We start from the raw sequence: 19,443 nt of genomic DNA on the forward strand, positions 1-19,443 counted from the left end.
TATAGTAAACACTAGTTACTTGATCATTATTTGCTTTCACAAATTATGATAACATCCCAGGATTTCCAACTCCCAGTCTAACGATTTTGATTTTAGAAACAATGAAAAGAGCTAGGTAAATTTATAATTTGCAGAGAACTCCAGTCATATATAGGAGAATTGTAACAGCCCAGCACTCACCAAAACCAGGAGATCTGCGCCAAGTTAAGCTAGTATGCGCCAAACTGATGCAATGAATCTCTCCCCATCCCCATCTGTTTTACCTCACCTCTGCACTATTCTTCAAGCATCTAATGAAATGGACTCTGTCCTCAAAAGCTCATGCCTCATTAATTGGTTAGTCTATAAGGTGCCACCCTCTTCTTACCTCTGAAGTTTTAGAAATATTTACCACCAGTTTACTCTGTGTAAGCCAATTTGCAGTGAAATCCAGGTTATAATGAAACTCTCTTAAAGTTTTATCCACATCTTTTCTCAGTGAAACAATGAGCTAAATATCATCAGCAAGCATACAGGTGTTTTCACAATCCAAAAAACACATCAAGATCCTTAAAGGTTGCATAAGGATGTTGAACAATAAGGGTGACGGGGTGAACCTTGATGTATGCCACAATTATGTCTCAAGATCATGGATAACACCCCCTTAACACATACATACAAATTGACATTCCATTCAGAAAAAAATATGGTCCATTCTAGGGATGTGAATCATTTTAGGACGATTAAAATTATCGTCCGATAATTTTAATATCGTCTTAAACCGTTATGGAACACAATACAATAGAGATTCTAACGATTTATCGTTATAAATCGTTAGAATCGTGAGCCGGCACACTAAAACCCCCTAAAACCCACCCCCGACCCTTTAAATTAAATCCCCCACCCTCCCGAACCCCCCCCAAATGACTTAAATAACCTGCGGGTCCAGCGGTGGTCCGGATCGGCAGCGGTCCGGAACGGGCTCCTGCTCCTCAATCTTGTTGTCTTCAGCCGGCGCCATTTTCTAAAATGGCGGCGAAAAATGGCGGCGGCCATAGACGAACACGATTGGACGGCAGGAGGTCCTTCCGGACCCCCGCTGGACTTTTGGCAAGTCTCGTGGGGGTCAGGAGGCCCCCCACAAGCTGGCCAAAAGTTCCTGGAGGTCCAGCGGGGGTCAGGGAGCGATTTCCCGCCGCGAATCATTTTCGTACGGAAAATGGCGCCGGCAGGAGATCGACTGCAGGAGGTTGTTCAGCGAGGCGCCGGAACCCTCGCTGAACGACCTCCTGCAGTCGATCTCCTGCCGGCGCCATTTTCCGTACAGAAAATGGCGCCGGCCATACGCGTATGGCCGGCGCCATTTTCCGTACGAAAACGATTCGCGGCGGGAAATCGCTCCCTGACCCCCGCTGGACCTCCAGGAACTTTTGGCCAGCTTGTGGGGGGCCTCCTGACCCCCACGAGACTTGCCAAAAGTCCAGCGGGGGTCCGGAAGGACCTCCTGCCGTCCAATCGTGTTCGTCTATGGCCGCCGCCATTTTTCGCCGCCATTTTGGAAAATGGCGCCGGCTGAAGACAACAAGATTGAGGAGCAGGAGCCCGTTCCGGACCGCTGCCGTTCCGGACCGCCGCTGGACCCGCAGGTTATTTAAGTCATTGAGGGGGGGGGGTTCGGGAGGGTGGGGGATTTAATTTAAAGGGTCGGGGGTGGGTTTTAGGGGGTTTTAGTGTGCCGGTTTTGCGATTTTTTGATTTTTCGATTTTTCACGATTTTTCACGATATTTTACCCCCCCAAACGGCAACAATACGATTCCCTCCCCCTCCCAGCCGAAATCGATCGTTAAGACGATCGAGGACACGATTCACATCCCTAGTCCATTCATCCACTTTCCTCTGCAATTCCATAGCAATAAAAAGCTGGATCAGAACTGAGTGGTCTACTAAATGAAAAGTAGATGAAAGATCCACCAAAACTAGAAGCATCTCTTCCCTTCTGTCTACTCTGTACAAAATATCATCTTTCACCAAGACCAAAATGGTCTCAGTGCTGTATTCCTTCCTAACCCCCCTTGACATACTGTAGATACAATCTCTCATTATCATCTCAATACGCGGTTTATTGTCTAGTCACTGCTTTTTCCAGTTTTGTTTGGCTATGTGTGATATTTGTTACAAGCAGCTCAAACCAATGCTGCTTTCTTTAAAATAATGGGTCACTATAGATTCAACCTGGAGAAACCACATTTTCAGCTAATGAACTATTAATTATCTGTCTAATAAAACACAGTACCAGTTCCTACAAAGTTTTAACATTTCTCACAGGACATGATCTAACACACAGTGAGCAGGTTTTACCTGATCAAGAAGCTATTAAAGTTTCCAAGCCACACTTTGCTTCTTGCATCTCCTCCACTGCCTCCATCTCTGCCAAAATAACAATCTGTTTAACTTGAGCATGTTCATTTCTCTTTTATACATTCAAAAGCATAACCTCACCAATCCTCTCCAAACTTCAAAGCCGGATGTAGATAAATAATCTTCTCTGAAAAATAAGTTGCAAAATGACCACTCTCCACCATTACCTGCTTGTCAAGGGTATTTCACACCTCATTACCCAGTAACCTATTTACAACAATAAATAGTTCCCTATCATGATTCATTAGAGCTAGCAACAGCTAGCTTTTCCTGTAGCCCTGTCTCTGCGTTTATCACAGCGCAATGATACTGATTGGCTGTCTCTCCCCCCCCCCCCCTCCCAATGCAGTTTATCACGAAACATTGGGTGATGTTGAGGTATCTTTTTGTACTTGAGATACACATAGAAGAGCTGCCTTTTTAAATTGCACATGAATTGTAGTAAGTAAGTTTTCATATAAGATGAATAATTGAGAAGATCGGATATCTTTAATAAAGATTTATACTGACAGGCCTGTTCACACTTTATTACCACTATTAGATTTGTGTTACATATTAATATTTGGTTATTTATATTGTCAAGGTCCAGAGTTAAACAGAATGGGAAGAGGAAGAGGAAAATCAAGGATTGAATGAGTGCGGGATAGGGGGCTAACATCTCCTGTGGTAACCAGTCCTATAACTTTTGGCTAGTTATCATAGTGGATTATGAGCTGCAGCATGCACATAAAAAAATTTAACACTTGGTTGAGACAGGTGTTTGGTCTTAAAGGTTACACAATAAATAGTAGATGGAAGATATCATACCATGCTATTTTCCTGCGCCCACCAAGGCCTATTTTGTCTATGACATCTTTTTTTATATCAATGTGAGTGGTTGCTAATTTTAGCATGCTCTCACTAACATGTGGAGGGGATAGGTTTAGCTTGCACACTATCAGTATACAGCATGCTACCTTTTTAGTCTGCTAAACATCCTTATTATACACGCTAATCCTTAGTGCCTAGGCCCCTAAGATTACATTTCATCTTTATTAAATGCATTTGCAGTCACCTGGAAATTAGCCTTGAGCAGTTTATTTGATGAAGTTTATACAATTAGGCATGGATCAGCAGCATATTTAAGTGGAGTCCTACAGGGACTTTAATTAAGAAAAATCTTGTATCTGCTAAGAAAAATAAAATTGGTTATTGTAAGCATCACTTTTACTCTAAAATGAAATCAAATTCAGATGCTTTCATTTAGAGATAATAAGAGAAAGATATTTGTCTTCTGTTAAAAAAAAAAAAGAAAAAGGTTGAGATAGTCAATGACAGTACTAATTCAGTTACTCAAAGGAGACACCAGTTTTATTCTTTGTGACGTTGTTTATACATATCATTTTATACTTGTATCTTACTTATCCACTATGTTTCAGGTTCCCCAGAGCCATTCAATGATCACAGCAGTGGGGCTTCTTCACCTCTTTTTGACAGTGGTTTACATTTAAATGGAAACTCTTCTAATACAGTAGGTATTGTGAATCCTATATTTAATTAATTGATTGGAAATTCCTTATTTTATACAGAGCATGCAATTATTTGCTGTTTTATGCTAATGTGTGACTAGGAGACAATGAACAAAGAAAATGTAATGTACTTTAATTGGAGATAAGAACTGTGGACATGTTTTTGAGCTCTAAATGTTCCAAATGTAATTTATTTCTCCATTCTGCAAATTCATTGAACGACAAGCATGTGATGTAACATTCTCTGGAGATCACTGACAAAAGTGAACTAAAAAGGAAACTTACATTTGCAGATGATACAAAATTGTTCAGAGTAGTTAAATCACAAACAGATTGTGATAAATTGCAGGAAGACCTTCTGAGACTGGAAAATTGGGCATCCAAATGGCAGATGAAATTTAATGTGGATAAGTATAAGGTGATGCATATAGGGAAAAATAACCCATGCTATAGTCACACAATGTTAGGTTCCATATTAGGAGCTACAACCCAAGAAAAAGATCTAGGCATCATAGTGGATAACACATTGAAATCGTCAGTTCAGTGTGCTGTGGCAGTCAAAAAAGGAAACAAAATGTTGGGAATTAGAAAGGGAATGGTGAATAAAACGGAAAATGTCATAATGCTTCTGTATCGCGCCATGGTGAGACCCCACCTTGAATACTGTGTATAATTCTGGTCGCTGCATCTCAAAAAATATATAGTTGCGATGGAGAAGGTACAGAGAAGGGTGACCAAAATAATAAAGGGAATGGAACAGCTCCCCTATGAGGAAAGGCTGAAGAGGTTAGGACTTTTCAGCTTGGAGAAGAGACGGCTGAGGGGGGAATATGATAGAGGTGTTTAAAATCATGAGAGATCTAGAACAGGTTAATGTGAATCAGTTATTTACTCTTTCTTAATAGAAGGACTAGGGGGCACTCCATGAAGTTAGCATGTGGCACATTTAAAACTAATTGGAGAAAGTTCTTTTTCACTCAACACACAATTAAATTCTGGAATTTGTTGTCAGAGGATGTGGTTAGTGCAGTTAGTGTAGCTGTGTTCTAAAAAGATTGGATACATTCTTGGAAGAGAAGTCTATTACCTGCTATTAATTAAGTTGACTTAGAAAATAGCCACTGCTATTACTAGTACAGTAACATGGAATAGACTCAGTTTTTGGGTATTTGCCAGGTTCTTATGGCCTGGATTGGCCACTATTGGAAACAGGATGCTGGGCTTGATCGACCCTTGATCTGACCCGGTATGGCATGTTCTTATATTGTTATATTCTTAAGCTTGAGACATGGAGGTAATACAGTAGATATGACCCACAAGAAGCAGGAAAGAATGAAACATCATGAAAAGAAAATATTTATATCACATTTCCTCCTGCAGCAGCCCAAGAGCAGGAGATGCATGCAGCTTAGCAAGAGGCAGACACCGTGTAAAAAAGTCCTTTTCCCCTTCACTCAGTCTCTTTTGGCATCCTGCAGAGCCACCACTGACACACAAGATAATGTTTACAGTCAAAAAACAAAAGTTGGAATTATGCCTGATCCACTCAATACAAAATTATCTAAAAATATTGAATACATTTCCTATAAAATCTAACATTTAGTAAAGACATAAGACTCTTCAGGGTGAATATGTTCCCTGCCTGTTGATAAAAGATGGCTCCATCAGAAGCAAAATACTTCTAAGAGAGGAAAGTGGGCAGTGCATGCTTAGTATGGGTGTGAATCGTGTGATCGATCGTCTTAACGATCGATTTTGGCTGGGGGGGGGAGAGAAATCTTATCGTCGTGTTTTTTTTTTTTTTTTTTTTTAAATCCTTAAAAACATAAATCGGGGGAGGGCGGGAAAACCGGCACACCAAAAAAACCCTAAAACCCACCCCGAACCTTTAAAACAAATCCCCCACCCTCCCGACCCCCCCCCCCCCAAATGTTTTAAATTACCTGGGGTCCAGTAGGGGGGTCCTGTCGCGGTCTCCAGCTCTCTGGCCACGGCTGCGTTGAGAAATGGCGCCGGTGGCCCTTTGCCCTTATCATGTGACAGGGCAAAGGTAGCGCCGGCGCCATTTTGGTTCCTGGCTCCGGACGTCACGCGTGCAGGAGATCGCCCCCGGACCCCTGCTGGACCCCCAGGGACTTTTGGCCAGCTTGGGGGGGGCCTCCTGACCCCCACAAGACTTGCCAAAAGTCCAGCGGGGGTCCGGGAGCGACCTCCTGCACGCAGGCCGTATTGCCAATCTTCAAAATGGCGCCGGCGCTACCTTTGCCCTGTCATATGATAAGGGCAAAGGGCCACCGGCGCCATTTCTCAACGCAGCCGTGGCCAGAGAGCTGGAGATCGCGTCGGGATCCCCCCACTGGACCCCAGGTAATTTAAAACATTTTGGGGGGTTTGGGAGGGTGGGGGATTTGTTTTAAAGTTTCGGGGTGGGTTTTAGGGTTTTTTTGGTGTGCCGGTTTTCCCGCACCCTATTTAACGATACAATACAAATGCCCCTGACGATGAATCGGGGGCATTTGTATTGTATAGTGCAATCTAACGATTTTGGACGATTTTAAAATTATCTGACGATAATTTTAATCGTTCAAAAACGATTCACATCCCTAATGCTTAGCCCATTAATTTGTAAAGATATCTGCTCACCAAGCTAGTCATGCATTAGATCGTTTTTCTTTCTCTCTCTGGGGCCGATGCAATACAGTGTGCTCAGCCAAGCACACTGTATAACCCGCAATCGGACAAGGGTAAAATAGGTTCTAATCCACCACTAATGCAATAAGGGGATTAGCACCTATTTAACATGCATCCAACACAGAGTGAATGGGTTAGCGCTCATTAGGGATGTGCAATCGATTTTTGACAATTAGGAAATTTGTACGATATTTCCTAAATCATCATGGATCGGAAAACCGATAAAACAATTTCACTTTCCCTGAATTTTCATAAAAAATCAATTTTCGGCTTAGTGCGCACTAACGGGAATTAGCACACACTAACAAAAAACCATTACTTTTTGTAGTGCGCGCTAACAGGAGTTAGCGCGCACTAAGCCGAAAAATGATTTTTCACGAAAAAAAAATGCCGATCCGCGGGAATACGAGATTTTCCCACGGCCACATGAACCTGAAAGTGAAACGATCAAGCACCCGAAGCACATCTCTAGCGCTCATCACATGCAAATTCATGTGAATGAGACTATTCCTCATTCACTTCAAATGCAAAAAAAAAATAAATGTGCATCTCAGACCTTCATTTATCACTCAGCTATTAACACCTGCCTGGAGCAGGCGTTAATAGCTGAGTGTATTGAAAAAAAGTACAGAAAAGCAGAAAAAAATGCTTTTCTGTACTTCTTTTAAAAGTTTAAAAAAAAAAACTCAGCCAGTGCCCAGCTGCATTAAAAAGACTGATGCTGATATACTCGGTGTTGGTTTTCATAACTGCAGTCCACCAGTTATGAAAACCAACGCTGAGTTTATTGGCATTGGTTTTCATAACTGCAGTCCACCAGTTATGAAAACCGGCCAACTGCGTTACGAAAACCGATGCCAATAAACTCGGCGTCGGTGTTCATAACCGGCAGACTGCCAGTAACCGCGACCCCCTAATTATAATATAGCATGGCGCCCCCCCTTGCTGGGTGATTAGAGTTAAATCAGGGAAGTGTACTGAATGTAGTGCACTTAGATTTCAGCAAAGCTTTGGACATAGTTCACATAGGTAGATGGATCGGTGTAAAACAAGTTTTATTGAAGCTTGCCCGACTCTGGCCGAGTTTCGCTCAAAGAGCTGCCCCAGGGGCTTTCAAGCCACTTCAATTGGCTCAAACATCGCGTGACAAAGTCAGAAATGATTGAAACAGCTGGCTTTTTAAAAAAATTATATTGATCAAATACTTTTAAAAACGACGTTTTAAAAGTATTGGTATTGCATACCTCTAATCTGAAGCATGTCCAGCATCATGCTGCATCCAAAGAACATGGTCATTGGCCAGACTTCCAAGGTCATGGCTTCCGTTCATGGACGTTCCTGCTTCTTTCTGGGCATTCATGATCAGAGGGGAGGCCCCATTACCTTACAACGTCCATGGCCGCTGCCTTGAGCGCCCAGCCGGACGTCCAAGGTCGGGGCCTCCGAGCATGTCCGTGCAAGGATGCCCGGCATCTGTGAAGGTCGGGGCCTCTGAGCATGGATGCCCAGAAACAGACGGGAACGCTGCCTTCCAAAGTCCATGGACCTTCCCGCCTCTTTCCGGGCATCCATGATCGGAGGCCCCGCTGCTTTCCAATGTCCATGGCTGCTGCCTTGGGCGGCTGGCCGGACATCCAAGATCGGGTCTTCCGTTCATGGACATTCCTGCCTCTTTGTGGACGTCCATGACTGAAAGGCCCCACTGCCTTTCCGGACATCTGAAAGCTCTGCATGTGCTCCTCTTCTATTGGATTGATTTTGCCTTTGTATTCCATCTGTATGCTCTTCATGTGCTCCTCTTATGTTTGGTTGATTTTTCCTTTGTATTCCATGTGTTCCTCTTCTGTTGGGTTGATTTTCCCTTTGTTTTCCATCTGTATGCTTTTCATGTGCTCCTCTTCTATTTGGTTGATTTCCGCTTTGTATTCCATGTACTCCTCTTCTGTTGGGGTGATTTTCCCTGTTTATCCCATGTGTTCCTCTCCTGTTTGGTTGATTTTGCCTTTGTATTCCATCCGGATGCTCTTCATGTGCTCCTCTTCTGTTTGATTGATTTTCCCTTTATATTCCCTTTGCATTCCATGTGCTCCTCTTCCGTTTGTTTGATTTTCCCTTTGTATTCCGTCTGTACGCTCTGCATGTGCTCCTCATCCTTGGTGGTCATTCTGTTCTTGATAAGCACCACAGTAGTTTAATGGCAAAAATTGTTGAAATGAAACATAAGAACCTAAGAACATAAGAAAATGAATCTCACTCATAAGCCAAAGTAAGTTGAGCGTGATCTCAGTCTCAAACTTACTGCTAAAGACCTTCCTAATTGTTATTGTTTGTAAGGTTTTGGGTGGACCCTTGGACACTGTGGCTGCTGACCATGCCCACAGGGGGAAGTCCCGTGAGGGGCCACAGGTCAGGCTCAGCTTTAGGACACACAACACAGATAGATCTTTTATTAACAGTATTGAAGAGTCACCAGACATGGCAGTAGTGAGCAGAGATGAAGCCCGGCTGGGCTTGTAGTCCCTCAGGGCTCTGGAACAGCGATCCCACAATGTCTGTGCTATAGTGAAGAGAAACTGAGATAATGAGAACAATGAAGTATATGCAGGGTTCTGGTATAGAGCCTCATTGGTTGAGTACTCACACAGCGGTTTCTCTCGGTATTGAACACAGGAGCTGGAGTAGAGGCAGGCCTTCGAGGAGCAAGTACCTGGTTCCAGGGAACAGCTCTGAGAGAAGTAGATGGAAACTCACTGATGGTGTAGGCAGTAGAGATGTGCTTCGTGTTTTGCTACCGGGTCGTTTTTTGACTCGGATACTTCATGGTAAAGTTCGGTTTTCCCCGTTTAGTTTTTTTGAAAAAAAAAAAAAACTAAACGGGGAAAACCGAAACCGGGCCAAAAAACAACGCGGGAAAACAAAGCTAAAAAAAAAACCCCACCCCACGCATTTAAATTAATTTTAGTACATTACATACACCCCCCCCATCCCGATCCCTCCCCCTCCCCAAGACTTACCAACATCCCTGGTGGTCCAGCGGGGTCCCCCCGGGTGCCATTTGACCCTCCGTGGTGTGCCCAGTGTGCTAGTGCCTGCTAGCCATGCTCAAAATGGTGCCGAATAGCCTCTGAACTACTATGTCACAGGGGCTACCGGCGCCATTGGTCAGCCCCTGTCACATGGTAGGAGAACCGACCAATGGCGCCGAAAGCCCCTGTGACATAGTATGGGCAAAGGCTATCGGCGCCATTTTGATTATTGGCAGCCGACGACGACATCGCTCCCGGACCCCCACTGGACCCCCAGGGATTATTGGCAAGCTTTTTGGCCAGCTTGGGGGTGCCTCCTGACCCCCCCAAGGCTTGCCAATAATCCCTGGGGGTCCGGCGGGGGTCTGGGAGCGATGTCGTCGTCGGCTGCCAATAATCAAAATGGCGCCGATAGCCTTTGCCCATACTATGTCACAGGGGCTTTCGGCGCCATTGGTCGGTTCTCCTACCATGTGACAGGGGCTGACCAATGGCGCCGGTAGCCCCTGTGACATAGTAGTTCAGAGGCTATTCGGCACCATTTTGAGCATGGCTAGCAGGCACTAGCACACTGGGCACACCACGGAGGGTCAAATGGCACCCGGGGGGACCCCGCTGGACCACCAGGGATGTTGGTAAGTCTTGGGGAGGGGGAAGGATCGGGATGGGGGAGGGGGTGTTATTATATTTAATGTTTGGGGTGGTTTTTAATTAAAAAAAAAAAAAAAAAAGTGCCCCTCTCCCCACACAAACCGGAAAAACGAAGTTTCCCCGAAGTTCGGGGAAAATCCTTTTCGGGTTTCGGGGTCCCCGAACCAGGACGAATTAGGCAATTTCTTTGTAATTGCCTAATTCGTGATAAACGATTGCACATCTCTAGTAGGCAGCGGTATCTTCCAGGCAGAAGTGAAGTCCAGGCAGCGAGTCCGGGAACATGGGCCCTCGAGGAACAAGTATCAGTTCCAGACAGTGACCTGAAAGAGAAGAGAGAGGCCCCCGAGGAGCGGGTGCCCCAAATAGAGTAAGTCCAATAATGGAGAGGCAGAGAAGCTAGGTATGGAAAGCGAAACCCATCCGTAAGGAGTTCACCAGTACGAATACCTGAACTTTGCTAACTCGATTAGCTAGCAGTAGTGTAGGCTTTTTGTATACGGGATGCGTGATGTCATCACAGGGGGACGCCCCTGAGGTTCACGCCAAAGAAAGTATTTGAAGCAGGGCCGTGCGGCGCACACGCCCTAAGGCAGCTGGACAGCATGGTGGGAGGCAGCGCCAAAGCCAGACCGGGGACGCCGGAGAGGACAGCAGGCAGACGCCGCGGCAGCCAAACGTCCGTCAACCGCGGGAGGAGTCGCCAGAGAGGTGAGGAGGATGGAGTGGAGACGTCGGGCAGCAACAGTCGTAACACTTGCATTATGTCTTAAGGGGTCATTTTCCAAGCCTATCGCACGCGAAAAGTCCCTATTGGGTGCAAAAGCCGGCAGTGATAACACTGTGGTGGTGCAATCGCTGCCGGCTTTCACAGCCCCCCCCCCCTTTACCCTCCTGCCCCCCGTTAACGCTGGGATTCACCATTCCAACGCTGGGATTCACCATTCTCTACGAGAATGGAAAATACAGCCCTAAGAGAGCTTCCTTCTGGAGTTCATAGGTGTGTCATAGGGACAGGCAAAATATCTAGATTTGCTTAGAAGTTCTTTTTAATCAGACCAGGGATACACAATACAATTGGAACAATTTCTGTATTTTTCTGTCACATTGCTTTGGTCTCTGATTTGATCATTTGATACTTGAGGATGTTTTCTCTCTCCATACGATCCACAGAATAGCTGCATGATACTGACTCTTCTATGAGCAATGCAGTCCTTGTGCTTGTCTCCTTTGCAACAGTGTCTAGTTTTCTTGTATCAAGCTTTTTATTTGTTGGAATAGGAATGTATCAGGTGATCACAACTTCGTCATTATATATAGCTATCTCAGTGTCAGGATCCCAGTGTTTTTCTGGTACAATGATGTCATAATGTTTATACAGTTTGCATGCCCTACTGTATGCAGGCCTTCTGACATCTTCCAGAGGTAAGATGTGTAACCAATTCTAGTTCTGCTGTTATGTGCTTTTGGGATCTGTTTAAAGAAATGTGAAAGATCTACCATAGTCCTTACCTTTTTCTATGTTGTCCTGCAAGTACGATCAACTAGCCTCTTTTCTTTGAAATCCATCTCCACACTCAGAATCCGTTTGTTCTATTTGCTTGCTCACTTGTTGCTTAGAAGTATGGAATGGTTGCAGAATCTTATTGCTTAGGGCATAAATGTAAACCAGACCAACTACAAATACTACCAGTCACTGAAATGTACTTAATTATTGTTCTGTTTGCAGATGATTAAAATTTGACTTAAATTACTCTTAACTTGTTAGTACAAAACAGTTTTGTCTCTAACTAATGAGAAGTAATTCTTTGTAATCCATTTGCCAATGATCTAAAATTGACTTACTCTTTTTTTGGGATTCATTTTCAAAAGTTTCCATGCATAAAACCAGCACATACACACAAAATTAGAGTGCTTATAAATTGATTAAATAATTATAGTAAATTAATTAACTTAGAAAAGCAGGGAAAATGGTTTGGAAGCCAATTTTCAACTATAAGTGAAGCAAAACCTTTGATGTTGGCCAGCATTTCACCAAATGGCTGCATCAGGTAGAATCAATCTATACACACTGTTAGATTATTTTTCACACGTTTTGGAGGGCAGCTTGTCACACAAAAATATTTTGGAGGTTTTTGTCTGATGATAACGCATTTCAACTAAGCAGAGAGCTTGGTAGTCTTGGCTTGGTTTCTGATGTTTTTTTCTCCATACACAAATAAACCCAAAAATATTATTGCCATTGTTACATGTTTTATGTATTTTAATGGTTGATACTTTTCTGCACATTATGCTATTTTGGAAACATCATGAGTACGTGCATACTTGTGGTGTACAAATAAATGTTAACAGGGGAAAAGAGGTGGATTAAGGTTGTTCAAGGTGGGGTTAGGAAGCATACATGCAAGTTGCTATTTTGTAAGAAGTATTTGCACTTATATTTCTGAATCTATCCTTATGCCTTTGTACCAGACAGTTAAGTCATAGAAGTGAAATTGCACTTACATTTTGTTGACAGTTTTCAGGTGGGAGGCCTGGGTTAAGTGGAGGGGGTCATGATGAAGTAAGTGGTGGAGAGTCAGGGTAAACTGGTGGAAGACCGGGTGAACTGGTGGAGGTGTTGGCAAACTGGTGATTCCAAGTAAGTGCAGAAGTATTTTCAGAAGCAGATGCCTGCACCCAGGTTTCAATACTTGCCACCATTTCAAGTCTCCTTGTTCCTCCGCTGAGTACCCACAATCTTCAGGAGGCATATACCCTTTAAGTTACAGATTCCACAGCAACTCCAGGTCCTTGGGTTTGAATGACCTGCTGGAGGTGCCTGCATCCTAGGCCTGGTTTCTTCTCACCAGTTTTAATCCATTCCCTGCTTTACACAGCACTAGTTCATGCCATGGAACTATCTACAGCCAAGATCCTGGCTCTGCTCTGCACAAGTGATTTCAGCCACTGATCCCATTCCAAGTTTCCTGATACGTCATCTTGCTTATCAGTTCTCCATTATACCAATGTGGTGAGTCGTCCTGAAACTATAGCTCGCAGGCCATCATCCTCCAGTGTCCTTCACGCAGCTTTTCTGAACTGGTGGAATCAGGATTGGGAGATGCTGATTTCTGTTTCACCTGCTCACCCAGTGCTGTCCCTGCTGCCAGGCAAAGTACTGTATTGCCACCTGGTAAGCTTACACAGTTTTTCTGCTGCAAATCCTACTAGAGGGACCCTTTATTTTCCATCCGAGGACCCTATGTCTTCTCTTTACTTGGGATTCAACATCACTACCCATGGATCCATCAAGAGTTGTTGCTTCCATCTTCTCTTCGGGCTGTGCTTCCCCTGTACTTCTGGGAGCTGTCTCTCAATCTTAATTCCCAGAGATCCATTTCAGGAGAAGAGGACTGTTCTTCAAGAAGAACCAAAAACTTTCCAGCCTCTCAAGTTGTTTTACCTTTTGTAAAAGCTGTCCCTGCAAGGATCTTTTGCCATCAGCTGCACTTACTATCCGTTAGGACTTCCTTCTATTAAGGCTCAAGATGGGTATCCATCTATGACAATGAAAGGCCCTGTGATAGCTGCACCAGGATAGCATCAAGCAAGGCTTTTTTCATTCTAAAGCCTCTTCAGAAGTACAGCTTAACTCTATCCCAGGAGGATTAAGAAGCAAGCAATCAATTGATATCAGTTGGAATCCTATGCTGTTCTCAAGCTTTGCCTCCCTGAGCCTTACCACCAACCTTGAGGTTGCTCTCCTGATTTAAGCTTGAGGAACGTTACATCAACCAAGTATTTCTTGGAGATTCTCCACAGAGAAACAGTAGCCTGTGTAAACTTGAGCAACTATATTCGTCAACTACCAAGGTTCTTCAAGAAGCAAATTTATTGTAGTATAGGAGCCTGCTGTTGGTAACCCTGAAGTTCCATTCTACCTGTCAACTGTAAGTTCATTTAGCATGTACTATCAAGGGGTACAACGACGCTTCTCCTAGATCAGCTTGTCATCACCTGAGTACTATCCATTGCGGTCTCTAATTCCACCATTTGCTTCCAGTACCAATGCCTACTTAAGAGCAAGTGGTAATCTGCAAGTTTGGCTATGCATTCTCCTGGTATACCACCCTCACCTCTGAGAATCCAGCAATGATGCCATAATCTACTACCTTTGCCATTGGTAACAGCAGGAAGATGATGCTGTAATGTTCCTCGCTTCTGTCTCGATTAAATAAGAACCAAGAACCAGGCTAATACGTCGAGATGCTACTACCACATCTGTGCCTTCAGTTCAATCTGGGGCATGCCTTCATCTGAGTTTTATTGTATCTGTGTACAGCCTTCAGTATGTTTCAATGACTCATTGCTTCAGCTCCTTCCAAGCATTTTGGGGATCTTATGTTTGGACCCCCAAGTTCCCCAGCTGGTATAGAAGATATGCCTTCTTGTCTTCAGCCGTAGAGAAGAGGATGAAGAGGTGGGCTTTGAGGAGGGGGTGCTGTTATGTTGCCACTCATGGAGCCCATCCTGTGAGCAGCATCTTACCTGGCCTGATGCTGGTGCATGCTTCTTCGACCTCCTTAAGTGGCTTGGAGGCCGCTGCTGATTCCTCCTTTTCACATGGTGAGAGCTACTGCCAGGACATTTTTACATTTACATTTACATTTAAAAAGATTTATTAAACGCCTAACACAAAATGGCCTAGGCGATATACAAAATAAACAGACATAATAATAAAAACAATAGCATAAAAATAACATACATAGATATGGGTTTCATAGAAACTATCACAAAATATTCTGGACTATCATTAAGGACATCTCCCTGGAAAATCGCTGAATTGCATACATAAAGTAAGCTTATCAGGGAAATTCAAAGGTTAACACTCCATGAATTCACAGTAGGGGAAGCCGCGGTCTCCACTTCCTTGCAGCTAGGAAGCCACAACCTCCACTTCTCTTCATGGCCCTGGTGCTGCTGCCATCTGTTCATCTTGCAGCGGGAGTGCCACCGCCGATACCTCCAGTTATGTGGCAGGAATGCCGACGTCACTACCTGTTCCTGCTTGTCCCCGGGTCTTTGCATAGCATGTATGCAACCCTCCTCTCAATATTTAAAGGGTCAGCAGCGGGAAAAGCCCCATGACCCCAACTGATGATGTCATCAGCCTGTTCCTTCACTAGCCCTATAAAAGGGCTCAGCTTCTATTCCTCAGGGCCTTCACATCGGATCTTCATGGTTGTCCATGGCTTCTTCTGTCCGATAAGGTCTCCCGTGGTCTCCTCCTGACCAGATGGCTTTGTGTTCCATGTTAGATGTGCCTGGTCTCCGTGGATGTTACTGCTCTTCATTGGAGCTCCTTCATCATCGCTCCAGTGTTCCTGATATTCCAGATGTTTCAGTCCTGGTCCTGATGTTCCCATCTCTATGTCTTCATCCTGCTTCCAGGTTTCCTGCTTGCCCACCTTTCTTGGCGTGCCACCGTCATGGTCCATGACCATCCCATGGGGGGCTGTGTAGTGTGCTTTGTGGCACAAGACCTGTCTTCACATCTGTCTTCACATCTGCAGCGCAAGTCTCTGGAAGGCCCTTGCTTTTAATGCTGAGGTCTGTTCTGGAATCCGAATCCTGTGTCCTGAATCCTGTTCCCAGTCTTTGGAGCCCCTTGTTCCTGCTTCCATCCATGCCCTAGACTCAAGCCAGAGCCTGCTCCGCTTCAGCATGGTCCATGACTAGCCACAGGCGGCTGTGTAGGGCCCGCCTCAGTGCAGGCCTCTCCTAAATCTTCATCATGTTTCCATTGCAAGTCTTTACCTTCTCATCTGGAGTCTGCTTCACTTCTGACATGGTCCGCGACCAGCCATGGGTGGATTTGTAGGGCATGCTGCAGTGCAGCACTCACCCTGTACCAGTTCCTGAATCCTCGTCTGAGTCTTACAAGTTCCTCAGTTCGATGTCTTATCTTGTTCCTGCCCTCAGCCTTTGTCTGGCCTCATGCACACGTTGTTCCCAAGCAGAGGGTCTGGAAGGGCTACCGAGTGGCCGGAGGGCTACTCCTGAGACCAGCATTGCGATGCTGGGTCTCACCTGTGCATGTAGGTCCAGTGGAGGTCTGAGCCTGCCTTGTTCCAGTTCCTCTGATGTCCCATGTCTCAATCCTGGTCCAGCCTTGTTCCAGATCCAGCCCATACTTGGACACTCTCACATCCCATGATATGTGTCTTGGGGCTCCTCCCTGAGCCGTGCCATGGTCCAAGGGCTCACATCCCCCTATTGCAAGAGACCACACCCCCACGCTCATAACAGGATGTGAAGGCATTTGCAACAAGATTAAAGAGAACTGGAGACAAAGATAACCATTGAGGGACACCTGTCCTCACTGGAGCCCAACATGAACTACAATCAGCAATATGTACCTGTTACCAAGAGTCCTCCAAAAAAGAACTGAACTACTGATGACCCACACCACCAATCCCAACCTCCTCCATTCTCTGAGGAAAAATGTGTGGGATAGGGAATCGAATGGCATGGATTGTCCAAAATGACAATCATGATCTCCTGCTTTTGGTCCACTTCCCCTGAAAACACCTGTTTTAAAAAGACTCCTTTGTTGATGCATCAGTTCCTTAGCTCATGCATTACTCATGTTTTTGCCCATCAACACTGTTCTCTGTTACCTGTATATCCCAATTTAGACTACCTCCTCTTTAGCTATTCCCTTTATTTATTCACGTTTTAAATATTCCCTATATTTATTCACGTTTTTTTGACGAGTTATTGTTGTTTATGTAATATTTAATATTTATGTTCTTATGTTCAGAAACTCTGTTTAATGTAACGCCTTTTCCGCGACAGTTTTGTTCTATGTAAATCGACCTAATTTAATATTTGTATGGAGAATGTCGGTTTATAAAAATCCGAAATACATAAATAAATAAATAAATAAATAAATAAAACAATATGTTACAGAAAACAATAGGTCAAGGAACAGAATCACTTTCATGAACCCACATTGCTATTCTTGCAAAATCAGGTTGTCATCTAAGAAACTCACTAACTGATTCAAAACTACCCTCTCTAGGATTTTTCCCAAGGAGAGTAGAACTGTGATGGGTCAATAGCTAGACAACTCCTCCAAAGGTAAACAAGAATTCTTAATAATGGGACACACTATTCCATTTTTAAACTGGATAGGCATCACCCCCTCCTCAAACAAACAATTGAATAAAGAGGTAAGGGTTAACGGCATGTCGCCACCCAAATATTTGAAGGATCCACAAAGGAGATATAGCTAAAGAACTAAAAGAGGCCCCTAATACCAAAAGAGCCTCTTCTACTTCTGTAGAAGCAAAAGATTCAAGAATACTCCATGTTATCTCTCGAGCTTATAATCAAAAGTCCCGCTAAAGAAACAGATACAATCTGTGACTGAATCCTGTATATATTATCCTCCCCAAAAATTAGAAAATCATTACAATCAATCCTAATCACATTATCTTTGTTGGTCACTGGATCTGTTAAGCGTGAATCAACACTGAACAAAGTTTGTGGATGATTTAAGGAGTCTTGAAGCTGTTTAGTAAAATATTGTTTACGATTTCTTTCCAATTTCTCCTTATATTATTTTCTTAATTCCAAAAATTCCTGCCTCAATTTTTAAATATTTCTTGTGCCATCTCCTTTCCTCATGCCTCATAGCTCTCTTCTTATCCACTAAAGCTCTTGAGTACCATGGTACCTGCTTTTGCAATAAAAGCAATGATAAAAACTTAAGTAGGGCTATTTTATCGAACAGCAAGAAAGATTATCTTCCAGTGACTGTACCCCCTTAATGACAGAGGTACAGTCAACCTTTTTCTTTACATTATCCCACTAGGATCAAAGCAAATCTAAATTTACTGGTCCTCTAAATAAACGCTTTACTCTCTTATCCTCCAATAGAGTGGTATCAACCTGGCCAAAATATTCAAATGACATCAAAAAATGATCTGACTGGGGGCAAGATGCTAGCTTGAACTGGATGGTCATAAGCTGCTCCTGTTCTCCTTGAGAAATTTTCTTCAAAAATGGTGGCTAAGAGGAGAGGAAAGGAAAGGTTCGAGTCTACCCCTCAGACTTGAACCCTTCATCAGGGCAGCAGTTAATAACTTCTTAAGCACCCGGCAAAGCAACAGAACAGGAGGAGGAAGCCCCCACTATGAAAGCTGATGGAGGAGCATCAGCGTCATTGGGGGAGATTACCTTAAGTCCCCTGGATCCTCGTTCTCCAATGGCAGTGACTCCCCCTGACTTCTCCCTAGCAACCGCGATATGGAGTGCTAATGCGGCTCCTGTGACTCTGGCGGGAGGAGGGCAGAGAGGAGGAGAGCTGCACAGCAGCCATAGTCTTTTTTTTTTTGTGTTGAAATCTTTTATTAAGTTTTAAGAAATAGAACAACAGAGTCAAGAACAATACAAAAAATCGCATAATAAGATTACAATGCACACGTAGCAAAAGACATTGCTCACATAACAGAAAGAACTGCCAGAGCCACTAAATCAGCATGACATATCACACATGAAAAAGAATAGGTATATCTACAATAATCACAAGGCATACTAGTTAGGCAGGACTCAAGAGCTCCAGTAAACTAGCAAGCAAATAGGAGAGGGAAAGGATAGAAGAGCAAGGAAGCGAGAGGTACTAAAGGGTAAAAGAGATAGAAAGAAAGAAACTGAGAGAGAGATAGAGAGAAGAAACAAAGAGGAGAGGCGGAGAGGTAGTAAAGGAAAAGTCCAAGAGAAATAGAAGAAGGAAAAGGAGAGCAGTGGAATGCCTCAGTTTAAAGAAGAGATGAGAGAGATAGGACAAAAAAAAAACTAGACTTGAAAATTAGGTTATGGATGTAGCTGTAGGTAAACGTCAAATGGTTTCCACACTTGAGACCAAGCGGCAAGCCGCTTAAACTTCACTGCCATCGCTTTTTCATATTTCACATATAAACAGACAGAATTCCACCAAAGGTGTTCCGACAAAAGGTCACTTCGCTTCCAATTGGAAAGAATGTTGTGATGCGCAATCGTTAAAAGAAAATCCAATAATTTACCGTGGGGATCAGATAGACTAATATTCGGATGGGCTCCTTTCAAAATGGTGACAGAGTAGGATAGCGGCACCGTGAACTGAAAAATTTCAGTTATTGTC

The 19,443-nt window shown here is 43.8% G+C and overlaps 1 protein-coding gene across 1 annotated transcript in view; it reads left to right on the forward strand.

The window, feature by feature from the left end:
• The window catches only part of SNTG2 (syntrophin gamma 2), a 690,678-nt gene that overhangs the window by 297,870 nt on the left and 373,365 nt on the right, over positions 1 to 19,443 (forward strand). The window contains exon 8 of the mRNA XM_029596873.1: positions 3,817 to 3,908. Within this exon, the coding sequence (XP_029452733.1) occupies positions 3,817 to 3,908 (92 nt within the window). The remainder of the gene's footprint in view (positions 1 to 3,816; positions 3,909 to 19,443) is intronic.

Source organism: Rhinatrema bivittatum, chromosome 3 (assembly GCF_901001135.1).
Source record: "Rhinatrema bivittatum chromosome 3, aRhiBiv1.1, whole genome shotgun sequence".
NCBI lineage: Eukaryota > Metazoa > Chordata > Amphibia > Gymnophiona > Rhinatrematidae > Rhinatrema > Rhinatrema bivittatum.